Raw genomic sequence first — 20,633 nt, 5'->3', positions numbered from 1 at the left:
TATATCAATAATTACCTTAAATGTAAATGGATTAAATGCTCCAACCAAAAGACTAGACTGGCTGAATGGATATAAAAACAAGACACATATATATGCTCTCTACAAGAGACCCACTTCAGACCTAAGGACACATACAGACTGAAAGTGAGGGGATGGAAAAAGATATTCCATGCAAATGGAAACCAAAAGAAAGCTGGAGTAGCAATTCTCATATCAGACAAAATAGACTTTAAAATAAAGACTATTAGAAGAGACAAAGAAGGACACTACATAATGATCAAGGGATCAATCCAAGAAGAAGATATAACAATTGTAAATATTTATGCACCCAACATAGGAGCACCTCAATACATAAGGCAAAAACTAGCAGCCATAAAAGGGGAAATCGACAGTAACACATTCATAGTAGGGGACTTCAACACCCCACTTTCTCCAATGGGCAGATCATCCAAAATGAAAATAAATAAGGAAACACAAGCTTTAAATGATACATTAAACAAGATGGACTTAATTGATATTTATAGGACATTCCATCCAAAAACAACAGAATACACTTTCTTCTCAAGTGCTCACGGAACATTCTCCAGGATAGATCATATCTCGGGTCACAAATCAAGCCTTGGTAAATTTCAGAAAATTGAAATCATATCAAGTACCTTTTCCAACCACAATGCTATGAGACTAAATATCAATTACAGGAAAAACAAACTGTATAAAATAGAAACACATGGAGGCTAAACAATACACTACTAAATAACCAAGAGATCACTGAAGAAATGAAAGAGGAAATAAAAAAATACCTAGAGACAAATGACAATGAAAACAATTATGACTCAAAACCTATGGGATGCAGCAAAAGCAGTTCTAAGAGGGAATTTTATAGCAACACAATCCTACCTCAAGAAACAAGAAACATCTCAAATAAACAATCTAACCTTACACCTAAAGCAATTAGAGAAAGAGGAACAAAAAAACCCACCAAAGTTAGCAGAAGAAAAGAAACCATAAAGATCAGATCAGAAATAAATGAAAAAGAAATGAAGGAAACAATAGCAAAGATCAATAAAACTAAAAGCTGGTTCTTTGAGAAGATTAACAAAATTGATAAACCATTAGCCAGACTCATCAAGAAAATAAGGGAGAAGACTCAAATCAACAGATTTAGAAATGAAAAAGGAGAAGTAACAACTGACACGGCAGAAATACAAAGGATCATGAGAGACTACTACAAGAACCCTATGCCAATAAAATGGACAACCTGGAAGAAATGGACAAATTCTTAGAAATTCATAACCTTCTGAGACTGAACCAGGAAGAAATAGAAAATATGAACAGACCAATCACAAACACTGAAATTGAAACTGTGATTAAAAATCTTCCAACAGGGCTTCCCTGGTGGTGCGGTGGTTGAGAGTCCGCCTGCCGATGCAGGGGACATGGGTTTGTGCCCTGGTTCGGGAAGATTCTACATGCCGCGGAGTGGCTAGGCCTGTGAGCCACGGCTGCTGATCCTGCGCGCCCGGAGCCTGTGCTCCGCAACGGGAGAGGGCAAAACAGTGAGAGGCCCACGTACCGCAAAATAAAACCTTTACCTGGGCTTCCCTGGTGGCGCAGTGGTTGAGAGTCCATCTGCCAATGCAGGGGACACGGGTTTGAGCCCTGGTCTGGGAAGATCCCACATGCCGCGGAGCAACTGGGCCCGTGAGCCACAACTACTGAGCCTGCGCATCTGGAGCCTGTGCTCCACAGCAAGAGAGGCCGCGACAGTGAGAGGCCCATGCACCACGATTTAGAGTGGCCCCCGCTTGCCACAACTAGAGAAAGCCCTCGCACAGAAACGAAGACCCAACACAGCCAAAATAAATAAATAAATTTATAAAATGAAAAAAAAAAATCTTCCAACAAACAAAAGCCCAGGACCAGATGGCTTCACAGGCGAATTCTATCAAACATTTAGAGAAGAGCTAACACCTATCCTTCTCAAACTCTTCCAAAATATAGCAGAGGGAGGAACACTCCCAAACTCATTCTACGAGGCCACCATCACCTTGATACCAAAACCAGACAAGGATGTCACAAAGAAAGAAAACTACAGGCCAATATCACTGATGAACATAGATGCAAAAATCCTCAACAAAATACTAGCAAACAGAATCCAACAGCACATTAAAAGGATCATACACCATGATCAAGTGGGGTTTATTCCAGGAATGCAAGGATTCTTCAATATACGCAAATCTATCAATGTGATACAGCATATTAACAAGTTGAAGGAGAAAACCCATATAATCATCTCAATAGATGCAGAGAAAGCTTTCGACAAAATTCAACACCCATTTATTATAAAAACCCTCCAGATAGTAGGCATAGAGGAAACTTACCTCAACATAAGAAAGGCCATATATGACAAACCCACAGCCAACATCGTCCTCAATGGTGAAAAACTGAAAGCCTTTCCACTAAGATCAGGAACAAGACAAGGTTGCCCACTCTCACCACTATTATTCAACATAGTTTTGGAAGTTTTAGCCACAGCAATCAGAGAAGAAAAAGAAATAAAAGGAATCCAAATCGGAAAAGAAGAAGTAAAGCTGTCACTGTTTGCAGATGACATGATACTATACATAGAGAATCCTAAAGATGCTACCAGAAAACTACTAGAGCTAATCAATGAATTTGGTAAAGTAGCAGGATACAAAATTAATGCAGAAATCTCTTGCATTCCTATATACTAATGATGAAAAATCTGAAAGTGAAATCAAGAAAACACTCTCAGTTACCACTGCAACAAAAAGAATAAAATACCTAGGAATAAACCCACTTAAGGAGACAAAAGACCTGTATGCAGAAAATTATTAGACACTGTTGAAAGAAATTAAAGATGATACAAATAGATGGAGAGATATACCACGTTCTTAGATTGGAAGAATCAACATTGTGAAAATGACTCTACTACTCAAAGCAATCTACAGACTTAATGCAATCCCTATCAACTTACCACTGGCATTTTTCACAGAACTAGAACAAAAAAATTCACAATTTGTATGGAAACACAAAAGACCCCAAATAGCCAAAGCAATCTTGAGAAAGCAAAACGGAGCTAGAGGAATCAGGCTCCCTGACTTCAGACTATACTACAAAGCTACAGTAATCAAGATAGTATGGTACTGTCACAAAAACAGAAAGATAGATCAATGGAACAGGATAGAAAGCCCAGAGATAAACCCACGCACATATGGTCACCGTATCTTTGATAAAGGATACTTTATAATTTTTAAGGAACATTTATATCTTTATTATTTATAGAAATCACAGTGCAATTATTTACTCAACTATCATTTACATAATATAAGATTGATAGGGACAGAGTAAAGGGACAAAGTAGGTAATTAAATAGTTAATCCCACTAGGGGATTAAGTAAAAAAAATATATGGGAACCCCTGTAAGTTAATGATCACTTAAGAAAACAGGTTTGCTTGACCACAAAACCAAGCAGGCATGCTTAGCAAGAGAACCATGCAACAGAAACATGAGACATGCCCCCAAACAATAAAAAAATGGTGGCATGAGACCCACATCCTGCCCAGTGAGCTCAGTAAGTTAATGGCCCCTAGGACATGCTCTCTACCCACATGAAAAACAATAATTTATGGAAAGGTGGCATTTCAAAGTGAAAGACCCTCATTGTACTGAGACCTAAAATAATTTTTCCATAGCGCCATGACAGTCCAGGCTTGACCATGTAGAGACAAGAAAACTCCCCTGTCCAACCTGGAGGAGGAGCTGATAATGGAGGCATCACATCTACTTAAGAATGAAGAAGAAGGTGGTCTTTTCTTCCTCCCCACTTTTCCTTTGATTATTTAACTGTAGCCCACTAAGTTCTCCAGGCCAGCACCCTGTTGCCCACCCACTTGTAAGCCTCACAAGCATCCTATTCTAATAAATCACTTATCTTTCACTTTGCCTCTCACTGAATTCTTTCTGCATGGAGGACATGAAGGACCCAAGCTCTTCAGAGCCCCCCAAAACGCCACATAGTGGTTTCGAGATCTTTTTTAAATACTGAATTATATAGTTCTGCTTGCAAAACTAATTTATATCCTCTGGTCTGGTCTACCAGTAGGTGCCTAAAAGTTCTGAGGCTCAGAATGTCTACCTAATAATCACTAGAGATGAATCCAATCTCTTCTCTGTCCCCCTCTCTGCACTGGCTGCTAAAGCACCCTGGGGGAATCAGGATTCTTTGGTGTCACAGGTATAAGCTGAGTCCCACTTCACACCCTGGATTCTGCTCTCCTTGAGGTTGTCAGGAATAGAGGGTCAACTACAGGATGAAGATAGTGGGGGTGTCCACCAGGAGGGAAAAATGAGAGAAAGACCCTATTGCTGAGCTCTTACTGCATGTCAGGTCCTGTGCCAGGCTACCAACTAACATTGTCTCTTTGATTTGTGCTGAAATCCTGTAACTTGAGTGTGCGCCATTATCTTCATGTTACAGGGAAAATGAGGCCCTTGCCTAAAGTCCTCCCACCCTTATATCCTATTCCTCCCCGCCCCCAATAACACCAGTCTTTGATTTTGTAACAGGAGTCTTCATATGGGTGCCTTTTCTTTAGGGCAACTGTGATGGTTAATTTTGAGTCACCTTGGTGAATGAATGCCCAGATATCTGGTAAAACAATAATTCTGGGTGTGTCTGGGAGGGTGTTTCTGGAAGAGATTAGCATTTTAATCCATAGACTGAGGGAAGAGATCTGCCTTCACCAATGTAGGTGGGCATAATCCTATCCTTTGGGGGCCTGAATGGAACAAGAAGTCCAATTCTCACCTTCTCTCTCTTCTTGCCCATGAACATTGAAGCTTGTGGCTCTAGAGCCTTCATACTCTGAACTTACACCAGGGGTCCTCTGGTTCTCAGGCCTTCAGCCTCAGACTTGGAATAACACTGTCAGTTCCACCATTTTTCAGCCTTAAACTTTGGTCTGAGTTATACCATCAGCTTTGCTGGTTCTCTAGCTTACAGACAGCAGACTGTGGGACTTCTCAGCCTCTGGAACCATGTAAGCCCATTCCCATAATAACTCCCCTCTAATACACAACTATATATACAGCTGACACTGGAAACATGGGTTTGAACTGCTTGGGTCCACTTACATGAAGCTATTTTTCAACAGTAAATATAGCACTAAACCATCTGAAGTTGGTTCAATCCAAGGATGTGAAACTGATGGCGGGGACAGCAGACTATGAGTTGTATGAGGTACATAACAGGTATTTGTTATATATCCTGATATGCTGATGTCAAAACATTCTATGCCAGTTTTCCATAACAGGGAGAGTCAGGAGGTATTAAAGGAATAAAGTCAATCTCTAATTGACATGAACTAGTCCCCCCAAATGGTATAATTTTTTTTTTTAGAAGATGTTGGGGGTAGGAGTTTATTAATTAATTAATTTATTTTTGCTGTGTTGGGTCTTCGTTTCTGTGCGAGGGCTTTCTCTAGTTGTGGCAAGCGGGGGCCACTCTTCATTGCGGTGCGCGGGTCTCTCACTATCGTGGCCTTTCTTGCTGCGGAGCACAAGCTCCAGACACGCAGGCTCAGTAGTTGTGGCTCACAGGCCTAGTTGCTCCGCGGCATGTGGGATCCTCCCAGACCAGGGCTCGAAACTGTGTCCCCTGCATTAGCAGGCAGATTCTCAACCACTGCGCCACCAGGGAAGCCCAAATGGTATAATTTTTAACACACTATAAAAATACTAAAAACATGTTACATGTCTACATGGTTTTAAAATTTTGCTAAAAGGAATTTGGATGTCTATACTGACCACAACTAGATTAATTCAAGAAGGACCACTACCCACCCATGACAGGCATGGGTTGGTGAGGACCAGAGGCTCAGCTTAGCTGTATAGATACACCTTCCAGAACCATGGGCATTGCCTTGTGTAGTGAAGCTTTTTCCCAGCACATACAAAGACCAGAAACTGAGACTAAAGAACCCACCAGAAGAACCGTGAGGACTGCTCATGTCCAGGATCATGGCCTGAGTCAGCAGTGAGGACCCTGCCAAGAGCTCTTCACGCTATTGGCTCATTGGCCACTGAGTATGTTCCCCTTGTTGTGTGTATTAACCCACTGAACAGCCACAGAAATAAGCAATGCGGTAAGAGATGCCCCAGATAGAATAAAGAATTTGCGGGAAGGGTAAGGTTTCAAAAAAAGACAAAGAATTTGCGGGAAGGGTAAGGTTTCAAAAAAAGACAACTCAGTGCTTTTTTTTTTTTTTTTTTTTTTTAACCAGTAACTGAAGATGACTGAGGTATAAACTGCAAAAACAGAATAATACATCATGGGGGGCAGCAGTCGGTTTACACTGGGGGTCTCTTTATTTCTGACCATTTATTTACTGCCATCCACCCAGGGATAACTCCAACATGTGTATCTCAAGCCTGAACTTCCTTCCAGAAATTGAGATCAATATTTCAGACTCTATAAACACATACTCCTGAATGTCCCATCAACTACCTGAGTCAAGATTTCCCCCTGCAATCCTGCACCCTTGCTGGATGACCTTTCCTTTCCCCATTCACACTGATCAGATGTTGGAAACCATGGGTCAGTTTTCCCTTCAGGATGCACCTTTGCCTAGATTTCAGAGTCCAGGTGCTCAGAAGAAAGTTTTTGATAGAGAACTAGGCAGAATACCAACTAGGCAGGGATATTGTAGCTGTATACAACAGGCTCGGGATGATAGAATGTGTTTTCTCCACAGTAAGGACAGGGGCTGGAGCTAATCCAGATGGTCCTGGGACGTCCTAAGTCTCTAAGAATCTTCAAGAGCCCAGCCTGAAGCTGGACAAGTCTCTCTGGGTGGAAATCTCCCTGAGGGCTGTAACTCTCCAGAGGGGCAGGATACAGCTCTTGACTTAAACTGAGCAGCCCAGAGGTATGTTGCAGCAGCTTCTCCATGATGGCCATGGAGAGGAGGTTCCCACACATGCTGAAGGTCCTGAGCTGGGAACAGTGGCTCAGGGCAGGCAAGATGGCCTCAAGTTGGGAGTCCATGATCCCACACAGATCTAAGTCCAGTTTCTGGAGTGTGGCTGCAACCTTCTCCAGCAGAACTTGGAGGAGTTCAGGACTAAAGTTGGTCAGAGTGACGCCACTCAGATCCAGGCCTTTTAGCTGACTGATGTTCGGGCACTGGGACAGATGTGTCACGTCTGATTCTGTAAGCAGGCAGTTGGTTACTGAGAGGTTGTCCAAGGGCGTCTTCAGGCAGCTGGAGAGAAACCAATGAATTAAGTCTTGAAAACTGGAGTGGCAGGTGAACTCCAGGTGAGAGAAAAGCCCAAGGTCAAGGTTGTTCTGACCATCAGATAAAGGTCAATACCCAGAATACCCAATCTTATTTTATCCTGAGTGCTTTCACCTTCCTTGTGTGACTGGGTCAAGTTCACAGAATCTTGAAAGCTCTCTTTCCTCATCTGTCAAGCAGAGTAACATTTACTCTACTCCCTTATGAGGATGAATGAAGATTATGGCATATGGACTAAAACATGCTCAGAGGAGAGTCTTACACAGAGTTTCAATCAAGTGGCATCACTGAACTTTAATACTGGGAGACACGAAAAAAAATGCTTTCAACTCAGGTTCCTTCAGTCCATGCTTGGGCCCCTAGCACCTATATCTCAGGCCAAGTGACAGTCCTGGGTGATAAGCATAGAAAACCAACCTGTACAAGCTCCCAAATCATCAACTGTGGTTTTCCAGTCTACAGGGGCTCACTTACACCACTGCATCACCTGAAAATCACCTACCCCCTTTTATTTTATTTTTTTTTTGCAGTACGCGGGCCTCTCCCACTGCGGAGCACAGGCTCTGGATGCACAGGCTCAGCGGCCATGGCTCACAGGCCCAGCTGCTCCGCGGCATGTGGGATCTTCCCGGACCGGGGCACGAACCCGCGTCCCCTGAATCCACAGGCGGGCTCTCAACAACTGCACCACCAGGGAAACCCACCTACCCCTTTTTATAATCCTTTTGGCTCCAGATCCTTAACCATCCTGTCCAGAATCATACATTTCCCATATGTTAATTACCTTATCTGGAACACAACACAACTTTTGCTGAAATGAATTTGAGACAGGCTCACTGTGGTCACTAAACGGGTGAGCACAGAGCTTCTCTTTAGAAATGTTCAGGTCAGCTTACATATTTTACTAGGTCACCTGATTAAAGACAGATATCTCTTCTTAAGTCAGAAATCACAAAACCTCCACTGATAGATCTGAATGGTCTAATCTGTACCTTTTTAGCATGGTGTCCTTTTCCAGAGCCTCTCTGCCAGTTTAGCCCTCTACCTTGATTTGTGTGGTTATGTTATACCACACTTCAAGATAGAGCAGCTGGGGCTTCCCTGGTGACTCAGTGGTTGAGAGTCCGCCTGCCGATGCAGGGGACACGGGTTCATGACCCGGTCCGGGAAAATCCCACATGCCACGGAGCAGCTGGGCCCGTGAGCCATGACCTCTGAGCCTGCGCATCTGGAGCCTGTGCTCCGCAACGGGAGAGGCCACAACAGTGAGAGGCCCGTGTACCACAAAAAAAAAAAAAAAAAAAAAAGATAGAGCAGCAAAGAAGACAATGCATTCACATTCTATTGTGTTGTGTGTTATTCAGCCAGTGTGGCCACACTTACCTGAGCATTTGGTCCAGGCAGCCTTCAAGAAAGGAGGGAGATTCCATATAGAGATCCCGGAGGTGGTGCAGTCTGAGGAACTGAGAGGTAAATTCGAAAACATGCTGCTGCTGCTCCTCAAAGGCAGACAAGTAGACATGGGAGAGAAGGAGTCTCTGCAGGTTACTCATCTGGCCCAGGAGAGGAGCAAACAATGCCAGGGTGGACAGATGCCAGGTGCAATTCACTTGCACTTCTTGGATACAGTCCAGCTGCACCCTACTCAGGACTTCCTTGACGTTTTCTGTGGGCATTGTAATGATCTTCAGCTTCTTACAGCACAGGCGTATGGAACCTTTTCTCTGCTCCACCCACCGGATAAGGTAGATGAGGAATTCATCCAGGTTACTTTCCTTGAGGTGAAGTTCTACAAACACCTCCAACAGAGCTAACGGCTGCTTTGTTCTTGAACTGTCCTCAGCCACTGGTGCCATCATTGAGCTTAAGTACACATAGGAATTGGATCCAGACCACATCCTCCAGAAATACTGTCCAGTATTCCTTAAATCCAGAACCCGCAGCTTACACTTTCTGTGGGGAAACAGAAGATTGGCAGCGATGGTTTAAGAGCCACACATAATGAAACCACAGTCTCAGCATTTAAGCAACACTCATTTCCCACCTGAGCTTTTACTTCTCATCCTTGACATCACCTGCTGCCTTGTCCTCTTCTTTCCTCTCTGCCTCACCTTCCTCCATCTTGTTTCCCCTTCCATCCCTCCTGGTTCTCCACTTCTAGTACCTTAAGCATCACTAGAAAGATGTGGGGACATGTTCCTCCAGGTGCCCTTCCATCTTAGGTACTCCTACATTTCTGGAAGGCATTTCCCAAAGTGAACTCAGCAATGGCCAAGGCCTCTGAGCCTCTTCATTTGGCATCATCAGAAGCCTCTAGTCCATCAACTGGCCATCCACTCTTATGACACCAGCTGCCTCTCAAGGATGTCTAGGACTCTACCAGGATACCTGGATCAGACTCACCTGGGGCGATCCTGCTGGGCAACTAGGACATCAATACCGTCCAACACTGCTTGTAAGGTCCCCCGGTGAGGCATCTGCATCAGACCCCCCAGAGGCAGGCGGACAAAGGGCCAGGCTTGCACCATGGCCTTCAGGGTCTCACTGTGTCTCCCATAGAAGGCCAAAATGAACAGTGGTGGGAAGAGCTCGGTGGGCAGATACTCCAAAATGGAGATGACCGAGGTCTCATCCTTCAGCAGGTCCATTGCTGCTAGGTCCAGGAGTCTGAGTGGGTTCCAGACACTCATGCTGACTCTGCTCCAAAAGGAATCCTGTGAATATTTGCAGGGAATAAGTCATCCTTCTCAAGCCAAGCATAAGCAGACCTTCATGTGTCTCCTTACCCTTCAGAGGAACCAATTCAGGGCCAAGGTCACTGATCCAGCAGCAGTGGAAGAGCCTCCGTTTATCCAAATTCCACTCTGGGCTCTGTTGACACAGAGTCATAGCTCTGCCCCTTCTGGCACCATAAGAAGAGTCTCACAAGTACCATGAAGATGGAAATATCAACCACTAGCCTATCCATTTCCATCCATTTCTTTGTTTAATTATGTCTTGCTGGGAGGTGGGTATCATGAGCCTGAAAGCTGACCCCAATCTTTTTTGGGGGCAAACTCTCAGACCATCACTTAATGTCCTAAGACTATGGGAATAGGAGAGCTATGTGGACCAACACAGCCTCCATCTTCAGTTCCCACAGTTGACCTGGCTGGGAAAGATTAAGGAGATACCCTTAAAATGAGTGTCATTTGTGTACAAACTAAATATTTTAAATGTCAAGAAATAAAATTCCAAATAGATAGATGTTTCTCATTCAAAAGTAAATCTTGTTGGTTAAGATATTTTAAAATGATATACATCAAAGTGCAGATCAAAATGTTTGGTATTAAGGCAAAACTACACTTAGAGGCAAAACAAAAACCTTTAATCCATTCATTGAAAAGGAAGAAAAAGGAGAATCTCCCTGCCATCCCCAGCTGCAAGCCATCATTCAAGACCAGATTACCATAGATGAGATTTGGGTGTCCTTAACTGAGATTGTTAACTTACCAGCTCTGATGTAATTGGCAGGGCATTCAGACCTCAGTTCTGTTGGAGAACCCAGGCAGTGATACCAGAGCAAGAAAATTCTGCATCTCTTCTTTGGTACCTGAGGCTTTTGTAGAACTTTCTAATCACATCATCCCCCTTTTCAATTACTATCTTCCAATCAGAAAGTTATACATAATTAGATTCTAGACTGTCCATCAGGTTAATCCTGATTGGATCTTTGTCTTTCTTCAGGTGAGTTGACTGAATCAGATATTCATTCAAGAAAGAGAAAGAATGGGGGGGGGGGCAAGAGAGTCAAGGAATCACTCCTGATTCACTCCACAAACATTGACTGAGTTTTACTAATATGGACAGTTGTAGCTCTGGGTGTGAGACAGGAAGGGTTTAATCTCTTCCTGAATGAGAATAATAATACCAAAAGCATTATTGTTGGGGGATCTTCAGCCAGATCAAAATAATCAAAATGTCCCAGAATTTTAAAAACTTTCTAAAAACAGTGGTTTCTTTCCCCCCAAAGCCCCAATATAAAGAAGTCCTAAGGAGGAGATATGGGGATATATGTATATGTATAGCTGATTCACTTTGCTATAAAGCAGAAACTAACACACGATTTTAAAGCAATTATACTCCAATAAAAAGGTTAAAAAAGAAGTCCTTGTGTCAAGTTGCCATTTAAGTGTTATGTGGATAACGTAGCAGATCATGAACTGATTCAAGGAGCAAGAGAAATGCAACTGGGGATGTGTTGGTCCTCCAGGCTTAAGTCATGGCTTCTCTGATGGTGGTCAGGTAATAATCACAATGAGAAGTAAGGGTGGGGGCTGAGGAGTATGCAGCTGAGTATACATTAAGTGACCCTGTGAATGACCCAAACAGTGTAAAATATGTTTGTTTTCTTCCCTATTCGGCAGGCTTGAGATTAAATTTTTTCCCCTGGATGGAGTCTAGAATTTTACAGGGAGTAACTAAGAGAAGACAATGTTATCTTTGAGCTCCTTACTTCCCAGAAAGATGGGCTCAGCTCAGCAAATTGGCTTAAAAACACTAAATCTGAGAATGTGAGTGGAGAGTGAGGCACCCAGCCCTGGGAATTTGGACATTTCCAAGTCTAAGAGCCACGGAGGGTGGCGCTGTGGGCTCTTTGGGAACTTGGAGCCAGGGAAAAAGTAAACATGGGTCAGTTGCAAATAACCCTATCCTCATCGTGGCAGCTGCTACCAGGAAGTATTTTCTTCTAGGTTCTTCCCAAAGAGGATGATTCCCAGATGGCAATTAGCCCCAGCCATTTTCCAGGGGCTTTGGGAACCAAACCATAATCCCATTGGCCCCTTTCCAAGTATATTTTGATAATTCCTGTTTCCTCAAGCTTAGCTAAGTTCAACACAGGTTCTGACTGAGGCAATGCCATTAAGCACAGAAATAAAATTCTGTTTTTCTCCTCATATTTAGCACTGTTCACAAATTTCAACCCATTTCCCTCACAGAATTCAGAAGCTATATTTGGTGTTTAAGTGTCTGTCACTTTCAGGGATGACTCCCACACTGGTCTGCATCACAGGGAGATTCTTTTAAAATTTCAAGACACAAAGCAAGTGAGAACCTTCCTCAACCCCAAAGAATACTCCATGCCTCTCTTTCCCCCATTCAACGTGATGCCCAAACATTTCTTATATACCACTGGCCACCAAGGCTGGGATTCTTTGAAGGGTGTTCTCCATCTTGGTATCTGTTGGAAAGATCCCATTCGTTACATTTCTATCCTGGGTATAAATGGTCTTTGCATAAAAATGAGGTAAGCTGGACTGTACTCAATAGACATTTTAACTCCCAGCCTTTCAATTGTCTTTATTAATGAGGTGCAGTAGAACGAGATTAGTAACAAGGCTAATCATAAACATCTCTGTTGAACACTCACAAGGTGGGCACTTTTCATCCACTTCTTCAAATAACCTTCACAGAAAATGTAAATGTCACTGCCCTTTTCCCTATTTTTAGGCTGGTGAACCGGGTTCTGGGCCAGGGAGAAGAAACTGCCCACTTCCAGGCAGTGAGCAATTGGTAGGTTCCCTCAGGTGAGAGGCTCAGAAGGACCCCACCACCACCACCACTGAGTTGTCAGACATCCTAAATGTTGGAAAGGACTGACTAACAGACTTCACATGAAGGTCAGTGCAAATGGGGAAATCCACAAGGACAGACAGTACATCAGTGGTTGTCAGGACCTGAGAGGTTTGTGAGAAAATGGGGCATTACTCTCAGTGGGTACAGAGTTTCATTTGGGTGTGATGAAAGTGTTCTCAGACTGTGGTGACATATCTGCAATTCTGTGAATATACTAAATAGCACTGAACCGTGTGCTTGAATTGGATGGATTGCACGATATGTAAATTTTATCCCAATAAAACTATTATATTTTTTTAAATGTGACACTTCACACTATGTTTTTTTTTTTAATTTTGGAAAACATAACTACTTTTGGTAAAAATGTATTATTTATATTCACCTGGGTGAATGGGTTAGGAGTTGTTATGCATAATTGAATTAATAAATGAGTTTTTAACATCCTCCCACTTTAATTAATATTGAAAATGTTGTAGATATAACCCACATACACAAAAGCTCTTTGGGATCCTCAATACGTTTTAAGAAAATAAAGGAGTCATGAGATCAACAATTTGAGAACTGCAGAGCTAGGAAAAAGTTTAGCAGAAATGAAAGCAGTGGTTTTTCCCTGCCAGTGAGAAAGTTAGGTGACCCTTCTTTCCATGTTTTACGGTTATATAATCCTGCGCACACCACCCAAGCACACCTGGTATGGTCTGAGTGGTGAGGGTTAGCACAGGGTGACACAGCCACACTCTCTCTGCTCCTTCTCAGTTGCCTGTCTTAGTTCATACAGCTAAGCCAATCAAAAGTGCTAATATTTGTTACTGTCTTCTTCATGGTAAAACCCTTGCCTCTCTCATTTCTTTTTTCTCTCTTCCTTTTGCCATAATTTCCCAGAATAATATTTCTCCAGTTTTACTGAAATATAATTGACATATAACATTGTATTTGTTTTATGTGTACAAATGAATGATCTGATATATGTATATATTGCAAAAAGATTATCAGAATAAATTTACTTAACATCCATCATGTCACATCGTTACAAATTTTTTTCTTGCGGTGAGAACATTTAAGATCCACTCTCTTAGCAGTGTTCAAATGCAAGATACAGCATTGTTAACTTTTGTCACCATGCTGTACATTACATCCTCACGACTTACTATTTTATAACTGGAAGAGTATACATTTGGACCACCTTTATTCACTTCCCCTAACCCTAACCCTAACTATATATGCCACAAAAGAAGGCATTATATATATATATTCACATTTTGTCCATTATCCTTGGTGGAAACCTAGTTTGTTTCCATATCTTGGCTATTGTAAATAATGCTGCAATAAACATGGGGGTGCAGATATCTTTTTGAGATAGCGATTTCATTCCCTTTACATTTATACACCCAGAAGTGGAATTGCTTGACAATTTGGTAATTCTATATTTAATTTTTTGAGGAACCACCGTACCGTTTTCCACACTGGCTGCATTGTTATGTTCCCAACAAGAATGCAAAGGCTTGTTTTCTCCACATCCTCCCCAATACTTGTTATCTCTTGGTTTTGTTTGTTTGTTTTGCTTTGTTTTTTGATAACAACCATTCTGAAAGGTGTGAGGTGATATCTCACTGAGGTTTAGGTTTACATTTCCCTGATTAGTGCTGTTGAGCTCCCTTTCATGTACCTGTTGGCCATCTGTATGTCTTCTTTGCCAGGATGATATTTAGTATGAATCCTGATGTCAGAAACATGCACTTACCTTCAGTCAGGCAGAGTATAGAGAAATCAGGGATGCAGGTAAATCTGCAGTGGTTTTTGTAGGTCAGGTCAAACCTGGGGTCTGGGGTGAGGAGTGGTTTCCCCAGGAAGCTTCTCATCTGTGGGACCCAACAGAATAAGTTCCATCACATAGTTCTGACCCAGGCCCAACAACCAGCCCAGTGGTGCCTGAACGGGTCATCTGGGCTGCCCTTTCGTTAGTGTGCTTTACCCTTGGAACACACCATGCCTCTTGAAGTACCACCAAAAAACCAAGTCAACAAAAGTGACAGGGGTCTTGGAAAGGAAAAGGTTCCCTGAACTTATGAGTAGAACCCCAAGTCCTCATCTCTATGATTGGAATTTCCACCCCAGCACCCATGGTTCTTACTGTGTACAGTCACAGAGGCCGCTTCAGACCTCTTTCCACCCATGTTTTCAGGACATAGTACTTTAGGCCTAGGAAAAGTGGACACGTGTGGTGGGCTGAGATGCTGCAACATTGTCCTTAGAGCTGAGGGAGCTCCAAATCCCATCTCTCATTCCTGTTAGTGTCACTGACACCCTGTGTATTATTCTGATGTCACCTCTCTTTCCAGGAACCCCTCATACCTGACCTCTGCCCATGGAAGAGATGAGCCTGCAGGAAGAAGTGACTCAGAGTCCAGGACCAAAGATGTCATTGAGAAGTGACCCAGACACAGCCCAGCATCCTCTGTTGCACATACTGGATGACAGTCTGATGGGAATTCCTAAAGTAGATTTTTAGGCCTGAAGGCAACTGCTCTCATTTCCAGCTCCGTTTCCGTAACCCAGCCAGCAGGTGTATCTCAGAGGGGACTCAGCTAGATTTTCTCTCTTGGTAACACCCTTGGTCTTCTATGCTTTTGTTTGTGGACAAAGAATGTCACCTGCCACTTCAGTAAAAGCTGTTGCAGCCAAAAAGCCATCAGCCACTGAAGCAGCCCCAGACAGTGCACCCTGAGGGGAATTCAGGATGGAGAAAACAGGATACTAGTCCTAGACAGTTAAGATGCATATCAAAGGAATGGCTTCAATAAGCCCAGACTCTTATATCTTCTCATACATAGAAAAGCCGTAGGATCACTAACTTGAGATGTCTGGTTTCTGTGACTAGCAGTAAACTTTTGATATTTGACTACATTTTTTTTTTTTTGAGCAAAAACTGCTGTATATCCTTGTTCATTCCTTACCTCTGGATCAGTTCCTCAGAGCTATCTGAAAAGTTGTTTCCCTCGGCTATAAGTAAGGGCACTGAATAAAACATAATTCTCAACTTTTAGTTTCTGCCCTTTTTTTTTTTTTTTTGCGGTACGCGGGCCTCTCACTGTTGTGGCCTCTCCCATTGCGGAGCACAGGTTCCGGATGCGCAGGCTCAGCGGCCATGGCTCACGGGCCCAGCCGCTCCGCGGCATGTGGGATCTTCCCGGACCGGAGCACGAACCCGTGTCCCCTGCATCGGCAGGCAGACTCTCAACCACTGCGCCACCAGGGAAGCCCTGCACTTTTTTAAGGCAATACTTTTGGTGACCATGAAAGGAATGAGAGTTGACTTCTTTCACCTGAACTCTGCAAAAAACCAGATCGTTGGTACCAGCAGAGGCCACTTGTGCCTGTCCCCCTCCTCGGCATGTCCAGACTCTTTTGGGTTAGTCTCTCCTGGTTCTTGGATCTCCTGATTATTGGTTGATGATCCTGAGTTTTAGTTGGTGGTATATAATGGTATCTGGCCTCCCAGTTGAAAGATACTGGGGAGTGGCCCCAGGTAAAAGATACTGAAGGAGGTGGTTTGAAAGACACTGGGATTTGCTCAGTTGAAAGACATTTAGCAATCTTGGCTGAGCAGTTATGTAGGAGGCTAACCTGATATTTTTCCTCAGTGCAGCTGCCTTAATAGAATTCTTCAGGATAAAAGTAAAAATATTACATAAGAACTTTGCAGTGAAGAGGGAAAAGACTCCTCCCCTCCATTACAGCTTCCCCAAGCAACTGAGAAATTTATGGAGTGGTGGAGGCAGAGTCCTCATATCATGCAGTGGTCCCATAGGGAAAACCACTCATTAATTAAAAGACTTGCTTGTCCAGGGATTATATATAAGAATTGGCCATTCAGTGATCTGAGCACCCACAGCAGTTTTAGATGGCCAGAGGGAGAAACTGAGACCCATTAGAGACCTGAATCCACTCTACAGTGATTCCTAGAATAGGTGAGCTCGCAAGCAGCACACTGGCCCATCACACAATATCATTAGTAATTTTATCCCCGACAAAGTCAGCTATAAAATGGGAAAGAGAGTCTCCCAAACAGAGAAAGAAGGAGTGTTTAAGAAAGCCGAACTTCAACTAATGCCCCAGCCTGATTCACTTACTATACGTACAGAGCTTATACTTGCAAGTAACTTCTTAATTGGAGAAATTATACTAAAAGAGATTTCACTCTAAAATGGCCATTAATTGCTAAAGAGGTCTAAGTTTACCTAGTTTTGTCTCCTTATGACATAAAATCTAATGATGTCTGGGTTCATTAGACAAAAGTTTTCTACCACATTGAGGAAAGAAGTCCTACTGTGAGTAAATATATTGTTCTAGAGGTTATGGGATGGATACCTACATTTGCCAATCAGAAGTGGGTGTATGCTCACAATTGCTTGCTTCTTGGTTTTTGCTAGAGATTAAGGTCTTTTAAGTGTTGAGAATTCCCATTGAAATATGTAATTAAAGCTACTAGAAATTTTCAGTATGCAAAGAAAGTAGATGTGTGTTTTCAGAAAAAAAAAACAGCGGCATGGGGAATAGAAATGCATTTAGCTACGGGAAAAGAAAGTGATTTTGTGCTAAAGCTGGTTGTTTCTGGATGGGAAAGAACTAAGGGATAGACTAATATAAATACAGAAAGCTATGAAAATTTTGTGAAAAGAGATCCCTGAGAAGAGAGTTTTGTACAAAGTCAGGCTGTAACTGGATTGAATTTAATTAGGTAAATAAACTTTGTTATTGAGGGTGGGCTGCTGCAGGTCTGTATTTTATTTTTCCCTCTCTGTTAAGAGAACAAAGTTTTCTTGGAAAGTTGAACTACTTTTGATAACAGATCTGCCTTCTAATGATCTGTCTTTGCCTTTAAAATCTTCTATTGTCACTGTGGTTGAATGAATTAATATTGTCTCACATTTACCTATGACTCTATTTGACCATGTGTTTTAAACCTTTTGGTGCTTTTGACAAACTCCCCCAAGCCAAATTCTAAATAAAATTCTTTTGACCCAGCTAACTTTGGGCTGCTTCCAAAGGCTCCCAAAGCACCCCACAGAGAGCTATTAAACTAATTAAGTTTATCTGGTGTGTTAAATTACATGGAAACATTGTCAAATAAGTGGTGATAAAAACTTCTTAGGTTACATTGTGTGGGTAACTGTCATTAATATAGACATGCCAAATTTTATATGGAATCCCTAAAAATCTGATATGTCCTGGTACAATGTTATCAGTCATAACTCTAGTCCTTATCTATATACAAAATTTTGTATGTCACAGAAAAAAACAAGTTTCTTCTCAATTGTGTTGTAATCAGATCTTTAACCATGCCATTTGAATTCTTATGTTTTTTATAGATAATCATTGTTTTACTCCAATACTGCTACAAAATGAAGACCTTCAAGAAGATCCAGAGGTGAAAGGTCAGGATCAAGATGGTGGAGGGGTAGGAAGCAGAGTTCACCCCCCTCCACAGAAACATTGAAAATGCATCTACAAGTGGAACGATTCACACAGAACAGCTACTGACTGCCAACAGAAGATCTCAGATGTTCAAAAAGACAAGAAAACCTCCATGTAACGAGGAAGAATAAAAGGAAAAAGAAAAAGAAGGAAACAGGATGGGACCTGTGCCCCAGGGAGGGAGCTCTGAAGGAGGAAAGCTTCCTGCCACTTGGGAAGTCTCCTAACTAGAGGAGAGATTAGACCGGATGGAGGGGTAGTTTTGGAGCCTAAGAGGGGAGAGCAGCAACCTGTTTGTGGCAAGCAAAATGGAGAGTAACATGCACAGAGGGTCAGGCCCACCACCTTGTGCTCCCCAACCTGAGATATTCTTCTGTCAGTTGGGGGGCGGAGGTGTGCTAAAGCTTAGACTCTGAAGCTCAATCCCAGGGAGAGGACCAGGGTTAGGTGCAGAAAGAACTTGAAGAGGTTGGGCTGTGGCAACTGAAGTTGTTCTAGGAAGAAACCTGGGCCCACCAGAGAGGTAAGGCACCATCATTGGGAGGTGCACGAGGAGAGAGGTGGGACCACCATAAGAACTTCTTTCCCTCTGAGCACTCCCAGGCAACAGGACACCATCTACAGGAGCTCCAGGGGCAGTCGCCAGTCACTGCCACCACCTTGGGCTCCAGAGGTGGGCACTGGCGGCCTCTTCCGGACCCATGGGCAGACACCAGACCCCGTCCCTGCTGTCCCAGAAGGGCACAGACAGCTTTCCCCACTAGGAATTCTGCCAGCAGACCACAGGACCTGTCCCTGTTGACCCAGAAGGATGTGGACAGATCCAGCAACTAGGAATTCCACTAGTGGGCCCCAGGACCCACCTATGCTGTCCTGGGAAGGGGCTGAGAGCTTCTGCAACTAGGAAATCCATCAGTGTGTGCCAGAACCCACCCTGCTGTCCCGGGAGTGTGCAGATAACTCTCCCCACTAGGAAATCTGCTAGTGAGTGCTGTGAACCGCCCCACTGTCCTGGGAGCATGTGGAAATTTTCGCTACTAGGAAATCCACCAGTGGGTGCTAGGACCTGCCCTGCTGTCCTGGGAGGGCACAGAGATATCTTGCTATTAGGAAATCTGCCAGTGGGTGCCAGAACCCACCCTGCAGTCCTGGGAGGAGGTGGATAGCTTCCACAACTAGTAAGTCTGTCACTGGGGGCCAGAACCCACCCTGCTGTCCTGGGAGCATGCAGGTAGCTCTCACTACTGAGAAATCTGCCAGTGGATGCTGGAACCTGCCCTGCAGTCCCAGAAGGGCATGGATAACTCCCTAGTAGGAAATCCATAAGCGGGTGCCAAGATCTGCCCTGCTGTCCAGGAGGGTGCAAATAGCTCCTCCCACTAGGAAATCTGCCCAGAGGAGAGGCTGAAGCTGCAGCTGAGCCCCAGGGGCTGTGTGACTAAGGAGGAAGAGCTGAAATCTCTTCTCATGGCTGCACAAATTGCAGAATTACACCTCTGCTGATGGCTTCCTAAATCTAGCACCTGCAAAACATCTGAAAGAAAAACAAATGCTCTTTCAGCTAGGACGGGTCTGGCTTTAGCAGCTATGGGCTCTGTGTGCACATATATATGGGGGTTGGGACACACCAGAGTCCAAGCTGCCTCCATAGCTCCCACAGTGGGTCCAGGTGCATGACTACTGCAGTCCTGGGAACTGACTTCAGTGAATCTGTGCTGGTGGTAAGGAGAAAACAATGCCTGAGGCTCACCAGGGCCAATTGCCAGCATACCCACAGCTAAGGCGGGACTGAGAGCAGTGCCAGTAAGAGTATACTTTGTGAGCCTGAACAATGGGTGAAAGGGGACACAACAGAGCACATTTACAGGTGAACAGCTCCAGAGGAGGAATACTCATTGGCTTCTCTCCCAGTGGGAGTGCTCCAATCCTGCCTACCTCACACCACAGATCAGAATTACAGCTAAGAAACAGATCTGGGGGCCCCTACCCCAATAAATAGAGAGCAGACCCTGACCCTGACAGGGCGGTGACAACCACAGAGCAAAGGGGAGGCCCTGCTCAATATCTAGAGCAGACTCCGATCACCACAACACAAATCAAACTCCCTATCAAGGGGATAACAGCACAAGCCTCTGGATCAAGCTCACCCACTAGGGGGCAGACACCAGAAGCAGGAAGAAATATGATGCTGCAGTCAGTGGAAAGGAGACCACAAACAC

General features: G+C 43.6%; 1 protein-coding gene across 1 annotated transcript; it reads right to left on the bottom strand.

The window, feature by feature from the left end:
• Nucleotides 1-6,713: 6,713 nt before the first annotated feature.
• LOC103086102 (melanoma antigen preferentially expressed in tumors-like) lies at nucleotides 6,714-10,013 on the bottom strand. The gene is made up of 3 exons (XM_007463192.1): nucleotides 9,727-10,013; nucleotides 8,707-9,276; nucleotides 6,714-7,287 (listed from the first exon to the last, which is right to left on the bottom strand). Exons 1-3 carry the CDS (start codon nucleotides 10,011-10,013, stop codon nucleotides 6,714-6,716), a joined length of 1,431 nt encoding a protein of 476 aa, XP_007463254.1.
• Nucleotides 10,014-20,633: the final 10,620 nt, after the last annotated feature.

This window comes from Lipotes vexillifer, unplaced genomic scaffold (genome assembly GCF_000442215.2).
Source record: "Lipotes vexillifer unplaced genomic scaffold, Lipotes_vexillifer_v1.1 scaffold109, whole genome shotgun sequence".
NCBI lineage: Eukaryota > Metazoa > Chordata > Mammalia > Artiodactyla > Lipotidae > Lipotes > Lipotes vexillifer.
This window is presented reverse-complemented; position numbering and strand designations above follow the sequence as displayed.